The sequence below is a fragment of the Corvus cornix genome, chromosome 4 (genome assembly GCF_000738735.6).
Source record: "Corvus cornix cornix isolate S_Up_H32 chromosome 4, ASM73873v5, whole genome shotgun sequence".
NCBI classification, from domain to species: Eukaryota; Metazoa; Chordata; class Aves; order Passeriformes; family Corvidae; genus Corvus; species Corvus cornix.
This window is the reverse complement of record NC_046334.1, coordinates 60,729,724-60,748,908: the sequence shown is the minus strand read 5'-3', so window position 1 is coordinate 60,748,908 and position 19,185 is coordinate 60,729,724. Positions and strand designations below refer to the sequence as shown.

The 19,185-nt window shown below is 38.2% G+C and overlaps 1 protein-coding gene across 2 annotated transcripts in view; it reads right to left on the bottom strand.

Annotated features, from left to right (window-relative positions):
• STK32B (serine/threonine kinase 32B) overlaps window positions 1–19,185 on the bottom strand; it is a 162,334-nt gene that overhangs the window by 50,286 nt on the left and 92,863 nt on the right. For both annotated transcript variants that reach the window (XM_039551615.1, XM_039551614.1), the window contains exon 5: window positions 2,387–2,424. In XM_039551615.1, the coding sequence (XP_039407549.1) occupies window positions 2,387–2,424 (38 nt within the window). The remainder of the gene's footprint in view (window positions 1–2,386; window positions 2,425–19,185) is intronic.

Here is a 19,185-nt window from a genome sequence, read left to right as displayed (position 1 = left end):
CAGAATGATTTTGAATAGGTTGTATATGTTTTTGTGTTCATTTTTTTTTTTAATTTGTAAATTAGATTGATCATTTTTAAAAAAAAATCTTCTATTTTCACTACTTCTGTATTCCAGAGGTGTGTTCCCTAAGCCATACAGATAAATTATAGAGAAAATAGTTTTAATGAGCACAAATATCTATAATATATATTCTTGGTATCTGTTCTGAAAGTCAGTCAATTTAACTGCTTGAAGATGTAAGGCAATGTGAATAAGGTAACACTAAATTTTGACTTCAGCCAGAACAGGTTTGTTCAGTGAGGCCAAAGAAATCTAAGTCAGTGAGACAAAGTCTCAGTCAGAAATGCTGTGCATATCCCATTACCTGATACTTTGTGTAAGCATAATTTGTTTAATGAACTGTAAGAAAGACCTAGGGGGTACAGTCAAGCACATAGGAAACTGTTGTGCCATTTTAGAGGCCACAGGCTAAGATAAAGTTCCTTCCCGTGCACCTGGTTAAGCTCATATTAGGTGAATTTGTTATGCTTACTCTGCAGCCAAACATATTTGTGGTGCATATATTCAGCGCATTTTTCCATTAAGTGAAATCTGATGATTTCATTAAAATGATGTTACTATGTTGCAGCTTAATCAGAGCTGTTAGGGACTTTAAGAATAGCTTTTTCTTGCGAAAGAACTTCACTTCTGTAAGGTAAGCCTGAGGTAACGAGCATGGTACAGACGCTTGTCCCACTGATATCACCACATTTAGTGAGTTGAAGTGTATAGACCCTTTCCCAGCTCCAGGGAATTCCTTCTCCAAACCACATGACAGGTCTCTGAACCTGTTTGAACCCATGAATTGATTACTTCTGCTGACCAAGATTTGTGTGCATGTCTGGAGAGGTCTGTTGCTCCACCACTTGTCTGCAGGTGTGCTATGAGGGAGCAGTACTCTGCTGCTTTGCAAAAAAGAGGTCATCCATCCCAAAATTTCCAAGCTGTTATTCCAACAGATAACTTTGTTGCTGAATAGTTTATAATCACAAAAAAATCCCTTCATTTTGCATTTTAGTGCTCACTCTGGTGTGGGTTTTTCTCTGTGCTGCTTGAGTCTCTGTAGGAAAGCTCCTGCAAGAGGCTGGTTTTGTGCACTAATTGACCTTGATGAGAGGCAAGGAGAGATAAAGGCGACCGTGCTTCAAAGGCTGTCAATCAGAGATTTAACATTCTCATACCCATTTTGTGTTGCTGTTGACATCTTTAATTCACCAGGACTTAAAGACAAGATATTTCTATTTCATGCTTGTTTGCTGATGCTAGAATCTTGGGAACATTAACACTTATGGGTCTGAGATATTAAATTGTTGAAGTTCTAAATGGTTTCAAACTCTAGATGGTTTAATATTACTTAGCTTTATTAGCTTTCATGTTCCTAGGAACTTCAGCTATGCAGAATGTTACCTCTTTAATCAACTTTAAATTGTATACCCAGCAGTTCTGCAATCGATTTTGAAACATAATGCCATCGTTGGCATAATTTCAACATTATAGTTTCTCAGAGATTATCTGCTTTTAATCAATTTCTGAAGTAAACAAAGCACAAGATTTTCGCACAGTAGCAAACACATATCTCCTTTTTCCATTTAGTCTTTTTCCTCTATGTATTTCTGTTCTGACTGATACAAGGCCCTCTTTGCCTATATTTCTCATGTTTTCCCTATGAACAATTACAAGAAGATACACGACATTTTAGCTAAATACTCCTTAGAGAGAGTATATGCTTAAAATTTAAGTTTAAAGAAATTAGCTGCTTTTTTTTTTTTCATACTATGTCTTTTATCTTTGAGAACATGGAATTAGAAGTAAAAGTTCAAAGTTGTTTATTATGGTCTACTCTTTTTTGTGCTATTTAAGCCAAAACTACATGTAGAGGCACACAAATTTTGCAGTCAAATTTCCAAAATCCCTATCTTGATTTAGGAAAGTAATTTTAGCTACCTATATGAGAAATAATTTGTTATGTGACCTTTCTTAGCCCTTCAGAAGTTCAAAAAAAGAAAATAAAGTGCTTGGTACTGTTCTACTGGTAGGCACCTAAAAAGGGGTTATGGAGATTCACAGAAACCCGTTAATAAAATACTAAGATCTTTTTATCAAGTGTCCCTGCTGGTCTCAACTCATATTAAATTCCTTTGTTTTCCGACCTTGAAAGTTTCTGATCCACACATTTCTTTGGCAATAAGAGAGAAAACTACAAAATCCACAAGGTGTTTTGAGGGAGCTTTCTGAGAAAGTCCAGGTTTAGGTAGGAATTCAACATCTGAGGTTGATTTACAAAGAATGTCATGAGCATGCCACAATTAGAGATTCTGAGACAAAGCAGTCAATATTCACTTACCATGTTCATCCAGCAGTATGTTGTCAGGTTTGATGTCCCTGGAAAATAAGGAAAGGAAAGCATTACACTTTTTAATAAAAGGAAATCTGCAATTTTAAAGTTTTTCCCATTTGGGTATGAGGACTAAGTCACTTAAATCATTACAAAACCAATGAAAACCATGTAATACATACAGGCAAATGATTTTTATCTACATCCTTTTGCTGCCCTGAGAAAACATGCATACTAAAGAGGCTCTCTGGGTTTCCATTTATTGTGCTTTTGTTTTCATATGGTTAACATTGACATGGGTCTGGTTTTCAAGATTATGTGCTTTATTCTTTATAGCACAGTAAAAACGAGAAGGAAGATTTGCATCTAGAAGGTGCCTGATTGCTTCAGGGACTCCACATTTGACAGAAATCATTTAATTGGAAACATAGGTGGTTTACCCTGTCTGCCAGACCCCACTAATCTGCCATGCTCACATGCGTGGTCGCTCACATACTGCAGAGTCCCGTGAGCTCTCTTGTGCTGACTGAACATGTCCAGCAGCTCTGCCTTTACCCCCAAATCCCCACTTGGCCCTCTGTAATCAAGTGCCATACTGGGGAAAGGAGCAGGGATAGGGGAAGATGGAGATCATGACAGGCTGAAGCATCAGGTCAACTCTTGCCATTCTTGGCTCAAGAGAACAATATTGCCCTAGAGATTTGCACTTTCAGGATTATTTTCCTTTGACCTAAGTTCATGCTGCTGTGAGGAGGGATGGAAACAACTTTTCCCCACCACTGTCAGGCATTCCCATTCTCTTTCTTGGTCCAGAATTATTGCCCCTGGTGTGGAGCTGTTCAGGAAAAATTCATCTCTTCACTTTGCCGTCTGGATCGGTCCCTGGTTTGGCTCACCCCATGGCTTGGTGAGTGTGCTGTGGCAGTGTTGTGTGGCACTGCCTTGTCACTGGTAGCTTGCACTTCATGCAGGTTTGAAACTGTGTTTTTTTCTTGGTGGGGCATTGCCAGAGTGGCAGAGGCAATCATCCACCTTGAGCAAAGATTTTGCCCCTTGGGCTGATTTTTCCACTTATCTCAAAAGACAAGGAACCATAAACAGGCAAAATAAACTCTTGAATGTCTGCAAATGAACTCCAAACACTTCCACCTCTGTAATCTCTTTTAGATAAGGAATGTTTAAGTTTCAATTTAACCATTTCCTAGGAAATTTTTTTTTACAACATGCCCATAAATGGAATAATCAGAAAGGTGAAATGTTGCAAAAGGAAAACATATTACACCAGAATGTCTTTTTTTTTCCAAATTTAAAGTAGAGAAGGACTTTTAAAATAAACATTATACAGGAATAAGATAGCAATAGCAATTATAATATGCATATTGCTTGCATGATATGAGCTCAGTCATCACCTAAATTTCACATCTTTATTGACAGAAGAAGGAAGACCACACTTTCCTTAGCATTCTGGATTCCACACTTTCTAGCCCTTCCTGAGAATCATATGCATTTGTGAAGTATTTTACAATTATTTTTATAATTTGTGTAGTGGCAGCTGGGGAAACACAGGATAAATAAGAAATTAGTTTGAATAATTCTCTGCAAATTTGGAAATAATGTAGAATGCATGTACATATGTCTGTGTAAGGAAAAGGATCTCATTATGAATTAGCATCTGGAATGGAAATTTAAAATTATACCAGTATTTCAGTGTGAATACTGTCTTTTTTCTGCACAACTTACAAGCTACCTATAACTGTCTGATTCAACAGCAGTTCTAGTTATGTGTGTAATATAAAGAAACATCTGTCCTAAAGTTTATTTAATCCAAAATCTTCCAGACTCTGTCTTTCCTGTCCACTGTAATCACTTGGCATATCGTCTATCATATCATAATCTTTCCTTCCCTGATTTCATATGGGTGAAGCTGTAAGACAAACTGTAGGAATAAATAACTTTGTATATATTATGAAACATGATTGTGTTTTGTTTGAATTTGGAATTTGTATTTTGTTGAATTTGGTTGAAGTATCACAGGAGATTCTATGCAATTCAAATGTAACATCATATCTAATCTCTCAATTGATGAGACAGTTTTTGAAAGAGCTGCTGCTCTGATGATATCTATATTTGCTAGTGACAAAATGATCTTTGGTTTCTGATAACTGTTTTGTGATAAGAGTTGGAATTGTGATTTCCTGTTGAATAGTCTTTGGGATTGATCCATGACTTGAAAATACAGCAATAACTTTCCATGGAAGTAAGTAACTAAGTCATAGTTTTGACAGCTGAGTTAAATATTTTAAACTTTGTCTTCACAAATTTTAACAAGCACAAAGTTCACACATGGGTAAAAATATTGGGGGTCATATACAAGTACATTTGGGTCTTTTTGTGGCTTCCTAAAATCAGTGATACATTCAACATCACTCCAAAGTCTTTTCCCCAGTTTAAGAAAATTGAGAATTAGAATTATACATTCATTAGCACTTCACCAAGAATAAAACTGATCAAAAGGAGAAATTCATCTTTATGAGCTACTGCCATGTGTATAACAATAGAGCAACCAGGGATGGCTCATTACAAGACAGTGACTTTTCTAGCTTTTTTTTTAAGAAGATTAGTTCAAACAATTTGAATATCTGCTATGGTATTGCATCATTAAATGGACTATACATTTTTATAGTCACCAGAGAAGACATTGACAAATCCACTTGACAACTGCATGTATCATCAAATATATTCTTCAGGCAGTCTGCATCTGTAATGTTCAGAAAGTTGAGTGGTAAAATTAGATCTGTGCTTATCTTTCCATGACTAATTCACGCAGCGGCTGGTACTTGATACAGATGAGCACAACCATAAAGCCTTTCCCATCTAAGGGATGTTCCCCACTGTCAGCTTTGCTCATTTTGCTCAGAGGCAGGATATAGCTGGGGGCAGGCACCACAGGGTGTATCGCCTTGCACACAGCAGCGCAACCCCTCAGTCCCTGAGGCAATCTGATAGACTCATAACCCTTCCTCAGACCTCAAACAGTCCATTTTAAACTGCTTTTACAGCAAGTAAAAGTCTTAAAAAAACTTAAGCCAGAAGGTAACAAGTTTCTTAAGACACTACTGCTTTGGGGTCACACGCCTGGAGAGGCGCGAGCCGCACAGATTCACACGGCAGGTGAGAAGGACAAGCACGGGGTCACCATGCAGAGTGTGCCTTCCAGCGTGCCTTCCTCTCTGCTGTGTGCTTGTCCCCAGTTCACAGTGCACACTAAAAGTTCTGCTCTCCAGAGGCTGCTTGTTGAAAGCTCTAAGGACTGCAGTGGAGCAAGGGCACTGCTCTGCTCTTGCACTGACTGCTGCCAGCCAGGTGCAGGGCAGAGAGGGTTCAACAGGGTCAAGGGGAAGACTTGGCAGGTCCAGGTGCATTGCAAGTTACTGGATATATTCAGAACTGAGCGCTTCTGAAATCTTTTTTTTTAGTTCCTCTAGATAAATACTCTAGTGAATTTAAAAGATAACGCCTCTTTATTTAAGCAGTTTAAATTCAAACATATTATGTAAGTGAAATTCTGTTTTGATTACACATCAATTTTTCTGAAAAACATTTCCCATTAGCTAGCATGTTCAAACAGCAGGGTGCTGTTCAGCAGCACCTTAACTTCAGGGTTTTCCTGTTACATGTATCCCTAGCTAAGACAATTAATTGAAACACTCATTTCATAATCCAAATACTTTGAACCAGCTTATAGGAGAAATTGAAGGACTTTTGCAAGGAGAACACTCACCACAGTTTGGATTCAGATACGCCCTGGGCTTCTCTCTGGCCATTCATCAAGCCATGACCAGCAGAGCTATGGAAGCATCCTTGACACTTCCTCAATCTGTACTGGTGCTACTCCAACTGTTTTCATATGCAGAAAATTCAGAGCAACATAGAAACAAGGGTAGAGAAACCTTTGAAGTCTTCTGGTCAGTGACAGGACAAGGCATAACTAACATGAAAGCTGGCTCAAGAAACTCAAAGGTGCAGACAATTGAGAAAAAACGTGGAAAAATCCCACAATTTAATTGCCACTTGTTGATACTGCCTGTGAAACAATTTCTAGATTTCTTCAATTGCCTTATCTACAAGTGTCAAAATAAAGCTGCCTGAAGGATGAAAGTTGAGTAAGAAGTTGCTATTATAAAAACAATTTCCAAGTAGGAAAGAATGATTAATAATCTACTTGTATCTTCCATAATATCTAGGCTGTATGTGCATCCCATGTGCTTGAAGATTTTCTCTCTGCATGGAGTAAAACTATGCACATGGCTCAACTCACGTTCACTGCATATGCCAGTCAGAGTGTCCTCCCTGGAAAGGCTCACAATGGTTATAAAGGACTTAGGTTCAAGAATCTGCAGTTTTAATTACCTCTTCCATCAATTTCTTTCTGATGTTACTAAGTAGAAGCAGGTTTCTAAATCAAGAGGTGGAGAAGTCATGCAGTCTTCATCCTTGTTGGTTTTCAAGACCTGACTGGATAAATCCCAAATAACCTGTTCTGATCAAAGGCTGACCATGCTTTGGGAAGATCATTATACTGGAGGCCTCTGGAGGTCCCTTCCACCCTGAATTAATCCAAGTCTATGAAAAATAATGTATCTGAGTTCAAAGACTGTCATACTTATTCCTCCTCTTTTTGACTGCAAGGAAGTTCATGAAAGATTGAAGAAACCTGTGAGAGAACTATATGTGGAATTTAGTGAGTCTTTGATATGGTCCATAGTAGTTGGCAGCTAGTGAGGGTTTTCACCTCTTAAATTCTGTCATAGGGCTTGAAAGCTAATGAAGAAAATAGTAGGAATAAATAGCCTATCTTCATCTTGAAATGAGGTTAAAATTGCAATGTCCTGCAGTTTAGCACTGGAGAGGTGTAACACAATATTTATTAGCTATGTAAGCTGTAAAAGAATGAGGATTATACCACCTGAAGGGGACTCAAAAAAAGTTTCATGTGATATGATCAATCAGGACTTCATGACTTTTTATCTCTGTTTTTATTGATGGCACTTGAAACATCCATCTACAAAAGAAAGGAGCATCTCTGGTGAATTCAACCATGAACTGCTCCGTTCTCTCAAGAAAAAAATGATGGCTGGTTCATATCACTTCACACTGAAATCAACTAATTCTAAGCAGGTTACAGAAAATTATTGCAAAAAAGTGTTGTGTGGTAATTTAAAAAAATGTAGGTCCTTCAGTTATGTAATTTCTTAGGAACTGTAAGAAAACAGTCAACAAAGGAAAGATCTAAGACTAAACAAAAAAATTCCTTGTGAATAAAGAACAAATAGATTAGATTGCTTAGTTAACAGCAGAGACCTGTAAGATGTGATGTGACAAATAATAGTACCTACATGGGCAGCAAAACCTTTCTATTTGCTTTTGGAACATGAATGTGGATTCATATTCCATAAAATCAAAGCGAAATAAACAGTGTTCTATTTATACAACTGAGAATTAAACTCAAGTTGATTACTACAAGACATAATTCTGTAAAAATGCTTCAGAGGCTTAAGCAAAGATTTAGCCATTGATGTGAATAACAGAACTACCAGCTAGACTTCCTCCAGCTAATATTAATCTAATTGATTTAGGAAAGCACTTCTACATCAGAGACGCTCTACCCTTCACCTTTTTGAAACACACCCATAATAATACCAAACACAAGATCTATGCTTTTCCTTAAACCTGTGAGAACTGAAAACCTATCACTGTCTGTCTGTTTTACTCTGCTTTCAAATTTTGCAGCAAGCTTATACACACCACACACTTGGTTTTGGCCATGTTTGACTTTGTGATTTTTTGCTTTTAGCTACATTTTCTCATTTTATCAAAAGATTTCAAGTGTTTCCAACACAGGGACAGCTGTTCTTTGCCCATCCAAACAGCGAAATATTTCCACTTATAACAGCTCTGTATAGGTCTGAATTCACAGATGTAATAACCCCATACCCTTAATTTGGTATCGGCAAAAAATCAAAGTACATTATTTCAGATTTATATCTGATATATTTCACTCTTTGCCTTACTGGGTCAGACCAGCATCTAATATATTATCACATTTCCATTCTCTTGAGTTTCTAAACTCCAACAGTACCATATATGAGCATTCCAGTTGATAGAAGTTTTGCCAGCATGAATTACAATGCAGTATCTCCACTTTTTAATGAGGATTGGTTTTCCCAAAATGAGGACCACTGAGGCTTCAACTGTTCATTAACCAAAGGTGAGTTAAGGAGAAAACGCAATTCTGTACAAACTGAAGAAATGAAGCCTTAGATTTTTAAAAGTAGCTTCTGCCTGCCTTTATTTGACTAGACAAAAGACACATGCTCACTTTCATTCAAAGGACAGAATCTAGCATACGAAAAACAGGTGTGAGTTGCAACAAGGGAGTTCAGACTGGATATAAAGGAAAACTTCCACCGTGACGACAGAGAGAGGAACAGGAGTGGCTGTATGGTCATCATCCCTGGAGTTTTTCAAGACTCATATGACTACATAATCCCTGGGTAGACTGGTCTGGTGTTGTATCTGATCATGCTTTAATCAGAAGGTTGGACTGAAGACCTCCTGAGGTTCCTTTCTACCTGAATTTTGCCTATGATGATTTATGTTTAGACAAGTTCTGAAGGAAGAAAAGAGGCCTTTCTCCACGCTTCAGTTCAGAGCAGAAGTTGAGTAACTTCCTATAAATGACACCCAGCATTGCAGCCTATGGCCAGCCTCCTCCAGGGAAGTGGTGATGCCTAGAGCCCATGGACAATAAAACCCCTGGGTCACAAGATATGTTTATCTCAGCCTGGATGTAGTCACCCCAAATTTACATGTGAATCACTGAAAATTCATTGGCTGACAATGAACCCATGTCCTTGCAGAACACTAAGGGTTTTTTTCTCAAAGATAATTTCAACACATCCACAGAGAAATTAAATTAGATGGATTTTGCATTCTCATAAGGACGCAAAATAAGCAGGATTTAAAGGCCCTTGAGGTCAGTGGAAGAATTACACTGGCTTCAGTAGACTTTGTTTCCACTTTAATAAAGGCTTTCTTATCCATTTGTCTCTTTAGTGCTAAAAATCTAACTGTTGTGTAGGAGAAAACCATGAAATACTGAGTTAAAGGTTTTTTCTTAATTATGCGGTTCATGTCTAGGTATAATATTTTTTTTCCTTACATAGAAATAGGCATTAAGATTAATGCTAGGTGCATAGCAGTTCTCAACAACCATAAAAAAGGCAAGGAGCTGGGAAATACAAGCTTCAGCTATGGATTATTTGAGTTCACATCAGACATCACTGTATCAGAGCACTGAAGTGAACCATATATGATAAAGGGTTTTCTCCTGATTATGGAAAGAAACATGAACAAATTCTGATTTTCACAGATAGGGACCTTATTTCCTTCCTATTTGTTATTATACACACAAATAATACAAATGTCCAAGGCATGCAGTACATAAAAAAAGTGACTGCATACATAGGGAAGTTTTCTTTAGGTGAATTTACTGAAGCTTTGGATAAAGGAAAAGTCAATAAATATTAGCTACTGTATAGTCATCAATTTTGTCAAAGGTGTTTTGCTTCTGTAAGGGTGGTACAGAAATGAGGTATCTTCCAGAGCTGAACTGTGCAGGGCACCTACCAGGAGGACTTGTTCAAGAAATAGCCTTAATGAAGTGTGATGCATCTTTCCTTCCTTTCATCAACACCTCACTCATTTAGCTTTTTATTTTTCTGTTCCTGACCAACATCCTTCCTAGTTTCAAGAACTGTATAATAGTATTAAAAAAAGATCATAGTAAGAATCTCAGAGCTCTTTACTGTTATTTACTATTAGATGAATGGGAATGAAAGACTTTGACAGCTCCAGAGCTCTGATTGCCTGTTCACATACTACTCACTTCGGTCTCAGCAGTAATTGCTGCCGCTTACTGTCCTTTCATAAAAAGATCTTCAGAGCCTTCTGTTTCTGCTCCAATGAATGTTGTGACATTACATGACCCTGTGCATCACGGTAATTTTGAAATTTAAACAATTCAGTGAAACTGAAAATAAGCTGAGAAGACGAGATACTAGATTTTGTTGTTTTTCTCTGCAATTCCTGCTCCTGGGGCTTTAATGCAGAAACAAAAAATGCATAATTACTTCCAACTATTTATCTGGTAGCAAGCATTCATACGCTCCTAATCAGGGTCCCATCATCCAATCTATTACCACATTCTGGAGTCTTTTCTTTCTGTGGGACAACCTATGTGGCTACAAGACCATTTTCTAGTCTGTATGAAAGATATGACTGCTGTAATAACTTTGACAACCGAAAAAGCTCCCACCCATGAAGGCCTCTGAAGGTCCCACCTCTCCCTATGTACCTTTAAGGAGTGTCTGGACACCTGGCTTAAGGCTTGGGATTGTAGTGCCTCATTATACAGAAAAAAGTTACTGTGATGCTGAGTGGTGTGGTGCCTGGAGTTCCTTTCTAGTTTAATTCTATTTTTTGCCAGGTGTCCATGACAATGCTGGATTTTCTTAGCACTTGTACTAGCCAATTTTACATTGCTCTAAAAATAAGCTGTCAAACAAGACATCAAAACATGTTTATTTACAAATGTCTTAACTGGAACAAGCTCATTATTTTCCAATTTTATCCCCATGTGGAAATATACAAATATGAAAATATCTTCAATTCTCTCCTCGTAGCAATAGGTGGCAGTAATGATATCTACATTTGTCTGGATGGCCAGTGGGTTTTGGAAACACTGTGTTTGCCAGTTTTAGCTTAGACAAATGGTTGTAGTAGATATTTTTATCCCAGGTTGAAGAAAATTACCTTTTTAAATAAAGAATTCCTATATCTAACCTTTCACATATCTGGGTATATATATATAGCCAGATAATAGTCTTCTTTGGCTACATTCAGCTTCTGAATTTACACAGTTGCCAAATTAAAATAAAAATATTAAACGCAGACTATTTCATTATATTGTTCTTATTGAATATCCAAAATTGCTTTACCACAGGGGTAATTATATACTGCAATAGCAAGAAAAATAGGCAAAGAGTCTTAAATGTTATACAAGCTAGAAAGATTTGTCCAAAGGACACTGTGAATCTGTACTTTGTTCTTCATTGTATGATGCCTCAGAGAATGGGATTAGAAAGTACCACTGCAGCCTTATAAACTGAGCTTTTACATAACAAAGCCCAGGCTATATTATCCAGGATTTGTCTTCCAGACAAATTTAGTTCTTTTTCAACTAAACATTTACAAGCACAAGCAATTTGCAGGCAATCTAATGGTTAGTTTTAATTTTGCCTGAAGGACTTAAAGTAATGACAAATGTGGTATTCCTTTGCTAGAACAGTTTCCTATAGTTTCTAGAGTTAATGTTACACAGTTACAGGCCTTGGACTTTCACACAAATCTGAAGGGAACAACTGTCAACACTGTGATGATGTCAAACATCACCACATCTCAAATAAAAAGCTTCTTCAGCCAAATGCTTCTTCAGATCACATGGAGGAGCCATGCAGAATCACCACAGAGCAGTAAATTTTGATACTCTCACAGGTAATGACTCCAATCTTTCCTGTGTTGTAGAGTCAAGTATTACTGAGACCTTCTGCGTGTACACGTACAAGGCTCAAACCACTATGTGTGAATCAGTTTCAGGAACAGGTGACACCTCTGACAACCATGGGAAGGGCACAACTCATTAGGCCTGTGGCAGTGTGGCATTTGGAAAGAATTATCTGGTGCAGCAGGAAAGCGTATGCATTGCAATGGTGATGTTTCCTTCCATGACCTTGTGAAGAGAGCTTTTTACTAGGAATAAGGGAGAATGTAATCGGTGCCAGCAACTGCAAGACTAGAAGTCTCCTTCCAGTAGAAGGCATAGGCCCTCTTCCAATTTCCACAGGAAGAAATCCATGTGTGAAACTAAATGAGAGAAGAAATTGATGACATTTGCCCTCTGCCTAAAGACAAATCTGTAGGGTATTGTTACTGATAAGCACATTTGGCTTTATCTGTTGAAAAAAGCCAGCATTGAAAGTGTGGTGTTTTGTAATGTCTGAAATTCATATAGCTGCTCCTTTGTTTTACTCTGCATGAAATATGGAATAGACCCATTCAGATGTATCACATCCCCAAGAGTTTGCTCAGCTTATCAGACAAATTCAAAAAGAAAATATACAGAATTCCAAGCACACACATGTGCTTGTCAGCCACTGTTCATAGTGTGTAATACTGTATAATATCCGTAATATTTACCTTAAACCCTATACCAACTTCTGTACCTAAAAGTTCATGCGCCACCTGCTAGAACAACAGTATCCACAATAATACTATCACATTATTTAACAGCTGTTTCCTTCATCTATACCATAGTGCAATCAATTACAGTCAACATGGCTGGCAACTAAAGTGTGGCTCAGCACAGTGCTCTTCACGTGCAGGGCAAGGAAATAAACAGCAGCTTCGGAATGTTTCAAGATTTCAGCAAGTACCCGGGTTCAGTGCAGCAGTGAAACTTCCCAACAAGCACATTTTCTGCTGATCCAAGTCTCTGCAGCACCGTGCAGCAGGGAGAAGGGCTGCTGACCAGCAATCAGGAAACAACCACGTGAGGCTGTGTTATTCACTTTCATCTGAAGCCCCAAATCACCTTCACCACTGCCAGTGTCTCCTGCTGGCTTGTGCCTATGACATGGGTACAAGTATTTGGACCTTTACTCCTCAAACTGACCACCTCATATCCTGTAATATACACAACCAGGACATATCACCATGAGGATGTTGAATATGTTCCACAGACAAGCGAACTTTGATGTCCTGCATATGCTTCCCCTTCTGGGTTGTTTTATAGATTTATGCAAAATGGATAAATCTGCTGTGGTAGACCAGGATGGGAGGTGCAGTCTACGCTAGAAAAGAAAATTACATTTCATAAATGATTTAAAAACTGACCTGCTACTGATGCCATGAAGATTTTTGCCTTTTCTTTTATACCCGTTATACCTTTTTACAGCTTCTGTATTCCTAGTGCTTTTTGCCTACATTCTTGGACTTGTTTGTTCAGCTAAGAGACTAAACATTTTAGAAGCCTCATAGCTAGGGATCAGTGTGCCCCAGACCCCAAGGTCCTCTCCAGAACATATTCTGTAAACTAAGATAGAACCATCCAGGGGAAGGTTCCTTGGGGAGGGGGGGCTCACTTGAACCTCTCATTGGGGAATCTTTGATAGATATGCTAATTAGAAAACCTATAATGTTATACCCAATGTTGGGGGGAGGACACGGAAACACACGGGAGGAGAGAGACACAGAGACACAGGGAAAGACTCGGTGGGGTACATCTTGATGCATATGACCTGGACGTGTACACCTAAGGATCCTTAAGAATAAATACCAAGGTAAAATCCCTTTTCCCCTTCTAACCGTGTATGCCTCTTGATTTTAAGAACAGGAAAAAGGCATCACTACTACCTGAAATGTCAGTAGCATGTCCCATGATACTTCTCTATGTTGAGCTTCAGGTATCTTGGGAAGCACTGTAATAAGTTACTTGTAAGAATAACTTTGTATGCTTTTAAGAAGGAACACTTGCAAACAAACTCACAGAGCAATAAATGTGTGTATTACCACATGTTGCTGTTTAGGATAATGAGACATGTCAGGCAACATTTGACCCAAACCCAACCCCCATTTCAGTATACCACCCTTCTAAGAAGTTTCCCTCTTCTAGGAGATGTCAAAAACATACTGCTTGTTGCATGAAATCAAGCAGCCAAGTATTCTAACTCCTCTTGAAGAATCTGGATAAGGAATTATATAGTGGTAATATTGTTTGAGCCCACAGACTGTAGTGCCAACATCCTGGTTAACTGGATGACTAGGCAAGAATATAGTAGGGTTGAAGGTGAGTTTAAACTAGACAGTGCAGAGAAACTGCTGTCACAGTAACTACTTGCACTGAAATGATTATAAGGATTATTCTTGTTATTTATTCAAGTGAAAATAGCTATGGGATTCTGATCTCAGGTTAAGGTGCTTGGATTAGGTTCTATTGTAAATTAGGCATGTATATACCCATTTATAGTCAATGGATGTGTAACCTTCACAGTCATTGGAGTGCAGAAGCCATTCAAATGACTATCTGTTTTTAGATGAACTGAAAGCTTTATAGATTCTGTTAGCTTTATAGATTTGTTGGCTAGGTTGGCTTGTTTGGACAGACAACTAAAAAAGCATAGTCTCTCTCATTTAAATCTTGGTAAACTGTGGACTAAGTTTTTAAAAACAAGAAAAATCTTGCATGCTGTGTGGAATTCTGAAAACAACTGGGGATGTTCTCAAGTCAAATTATTGTAAGGTGCTATCACAGAAGTGCAGGCAGGTGTTTAAGCCTCTTGCAGGAGTCACGCTTCTGGCACTCATTGTCTTGTTTGACGTCATGTCACACCACGAACAGTGCAATCCTTCATACATGATTAATTGTGCCGTATTTAAAACACCTTGCACATTTGAGAATTCTTTTAGTTGCTGCCATCAAATAAAACATTTGCACACACGAACCCTCTGAGGCTCTGTATTGTCTTCTGTCTGTGTGAGGCTTAGAGGGAGATACCTGTGCAAGGAGCCCAGGAGTTCCTTGCTTCCCTCCAAGGCAGGTGGACTTCCCAAGCTCAGCTGTTTGTGGCATGCCAGGAACCTGGCGCTGCCACACAGAGCTGCTTTTGTACAACTGGAGCCACATTTCAGCTTGGGGAGTTAACATCTTGTCTCCTGCAAGGAAACTGGTGACCAAGTGTTTCATAGGAGGGAACAACAGGCAATGACTGAGCCCATTAACTGAAGAGTAACAGTGGTCTGATGTATAGGTTCAAAAATCTAGACAACTAAGGCTTAATAATTCCATTTCTCAGCTGTAGATCTCATATGCTACGCCTTTTTGACACTGTTCCTTCCAAAAGCAAATATTAAGTAATAATGATAGGATAAAAGACTGTTTGCTGGAAATGTACTTCCTTAAGTACCTGCTCATAATTCTTAGTTTCAGCAGTGGAGCTACTCTGGGACTCAGGGAAATAAGCTGGTACTTTAATTAGTGTTAACTCTCTTTACATATATAAGTGCATGTGTTTGCATTGGGGTGCCTCTGTAAAGCATTTCTGTGGCTGAGGAGATTTGCAGAAGAGAGTTGAAGGAGCACCACCAGGGGGAAATTCTGCAGCATCTCAAATTAAGAGGCAAGCTGTGACTCTCTGTGGGTTTTAAAAGCAGAACTCTAGATAACTAATATGTTTAATTAGCATAAAAGCTGAAAATGCACCATCCTGGCAATAGGTTTTCCACTCAGCAAGTCTTGTTAAGTGGCTGTATTAGTAATTGTTACTGATTATTGACAATACATCAATTATTTTTTATTGGATTGCACTCAAAACAGACCTCTGACACTCATTGAGTAGTCCTGTTGATCTGATATTTTTAATGAAGACCGTATCTAAATTATTGTAGCAACATGAGAGAGAAATATGGGAAATATAAAACTGCACTTCCCCACATCATCACTTTTTCTAGAAACACAAAGAGAGATTAATCCTTATGTCCATGTGTTATTTTTTATCCGCAGAGCTCTGAGCAGAGGTTTTCACAGCTGGTAAATAAAGCTGTTTGACCCCTACAATGACAAAGAAAAACATACTCAAAACCATTCAGCCTTCAGTAAATCTTATCCTGCTGACTGGGAATTTGCATACTGCCACCAAGCCCCTATTTCCTCTGCTACTGGACCCCTACGTTCACCCTCTCTGGCCACTCTTAACTTTGGCTTTTAGGGTCTGACTCTTTCCATAGCAGTTTTCTCTTGCCCACATCCTACACCACACTCTGCACTCCCTGGTCATTTCCTTAGCCATCCTAGTCCCCCTGTGAACATCTCTGCCCTACCTGATGGAGATAGATGATGTCCTTTTTTTGGTGCCCTCAAATCCATCTATCTTACCATCAATTTCTCTTTTATTGTTCCTGTCTCTCCAAAGAGTAGCTGTCCAAAATATTTGCAATCTAAACTCAGCCTGAAAGCAGAGTAAAGACAGTATCTGAGTATAGAAAGTGGGCCCACAGCTTTATCATAAAACCCTCACATTTATCTTCTAATATATCTGTGTCCATAATTAAAACTCCAAACCTAAAAAATAAAGTGACGTGTGCAGTAAGAGTATCACTGAAATAAACTTTGAGAGTACAACATGGTTACGCACAGAGTAGTCACTCACTCTGAAAGGTAAAAAAAAAAAAGAGATGCACCAGTTTTGTATTGTTTTTTTCTTAGGCTAGAAAGGAAGTCCTCTACATTCAGAACACTACCAAAGTTTCACGTTTATAACAAAATGAAGAGAAAAATGTCTGAATAAAAATGGTAGCCAGTGGATAGAATTTCTCATTCTTGTTAGTTAGGCTGTAGAGATGATTTTGATCATCACTGTAAGAATGACCCAATTAATCTGAAACCAATTTAATAAATTTTGGTTTATTGAACATGCAGTGCCTACCAAGTGCTGTTTCCACCTTGCAAGGTCCCAGTTTGGCATTGTATTTTAAGGTCTTTCCCTGCTGACAACATTTCTTCACCACAAGAGCACCACAGCTGCTGAACTGCAGGTTTTCCTTGTCTCCTCTGCTGCAGGCAAGCATGATTATCCACACTGCATTATCCCAGAAAATTCCCTCAGGATAAAGGTAAGCTGTGTATGCACATGTTGGGAGAAGCAGAGGCTCTTCAGTAGCACTGTCTGTCATAAAACATCAAAGCTTTGAGCTGCTGTGATTTCTCCTCTTGAAAACCTATCCAGGGGAGTTGGGACAGGATTTTACAGAGAATATAGGAATGTTTGAAAATAACCTTGAGGGAGTGTCCTGAGGAGCATCCAAGGAGGGGTATAGAAAATAAATGCAAGGGAAAAAAAACTGAAAAGGCAAATTCAGCATAACAAATCTGATGGCAATTTTTATCCTAATTGCAGTCCCTGCTCACAAGGTGATTTATTTTGAAAGAAGAAATTGTCATATGATTACAATTACAACTCTCACTCTTTCTCATCTCTCAGTGTATCTGTGAAGTCAAAAGTTCTACAAAGTAGACTACATCTCACCTGAAATATTAAAGCTGTACTGAAAGCTGCTGAATGCATTTCCAAGGCATGAAGGAAGCTCAAATTGCAATATCTATTAATGCAATGTCTTCTGCCACACTGTGAACAGTTCGCTCAACTCCTGAGATACAGAAGACTACTGCAGGCCTGAAGAAGTCAAGTAAAAGTCTACTTTTTTCCTAAGTCTTTTTTATTTTTCCATATGTTAGAAAAACTTACATTGTAAGGAAATCTCCAAGGGAATGATAGAATACTTTATGTCTGTGTTGCCTATTCAAGCTGAAAAAACATTGCCACCACTGAAGCAGAAACAGGAGAAAGAAACAATAGTCCATATGCTGCTCTTGGTTCATACTTTGCTTAGCATGAAATGTACAGTGTTTTGCCATATTTCCTTTCCCATCACCTTAATCAAAGATTTTAAATTTCTTCACTGACTGCAAACAAAAAAGATTCAAGTACATTGCATGCAAATCTGCCATTTTGGTGAAGAGAATATGCCACTCAGGGTCATGCTGTTGTGAAATTTCCAAGATACAAAGATATCAGAATACTTATAACATTAACACTGAAGCTTTGGGAAAAAAAGGATGAACATATGGTTAGCTCTTGTTCTCTCCTCTGTTTGTTGGGACTTCACATCATTTCTCATTTATCTCTCTGGATCAGCCACTTCCTTCACAGATGCATGGAGGGTTTGGGGCAGGAGGTGGAAGGTCACAAAACCAGGGTAAGCCAGGCAGTGCCATAGGAGCCAGTGGATACAGTTATGCCTCTGTAGAAGGAGTGCCTAATCATTTTAATTACTTAGTAAAAATTACTTGCATGTAGTTATTAATACTCTTGATTATTATATTTAGCATAATAGTATCAACATGCTATTAATATGGTGGTCTTTGCTAGCATAGATCAGTTAGGAGCAGACACCCATACTAAAATCACTTGAAGCTTTAAAGCAAAACCAAGAAATTTTTAAGGGATTTCTGTGAAAGAAAGATATCTCTGATAACTGGCCACAAAGAAACTAGCAATATGCTAAAACAGAAAACTGGCATTAGCCAGATCAGATTTGTGCATGGAGACCTGAGATAATCTTGAATATAAAGCCCTGCTTTAGTTCTTTCAGCATCTTCTGCTTCAGTGTCTGAATGTCTAAAAATGATTCATGATCAAAATTTTAATACTGAGGAGGTAGGGAAGGAAGGAAACAAAACATTTAATTTTATTATCCATCAATAGAATGCTAAATTGTGGAGATGAGGGATATGTAGCATTTTAATACATATCGTGTGCCCTAAAGACTTCTTTTCCTAAAAGGGTAGGTTAATGTAAAGGGATTATTGAAGAAAACCAGGAAAGGAAAAGCAGGAACATAGACAGGTGATGGCAGCTGATTTAAGTGTGGGTGCAACCAATGGGTGTGTTTGTGGTGTACACAGCATAATAGTTGGTTTTCTTATTGATTGCTGCTCTGTTTAAAAGCAGACACCCTGACAAGTGAAGACATGAGCTATACACAAAGGATTGTATGACATGCATTTAGAAAAAAGAGTTACTAATTATTCTAGAAAGAATTTCAAGCAATGGTATCTAAATCATAATTTTTAT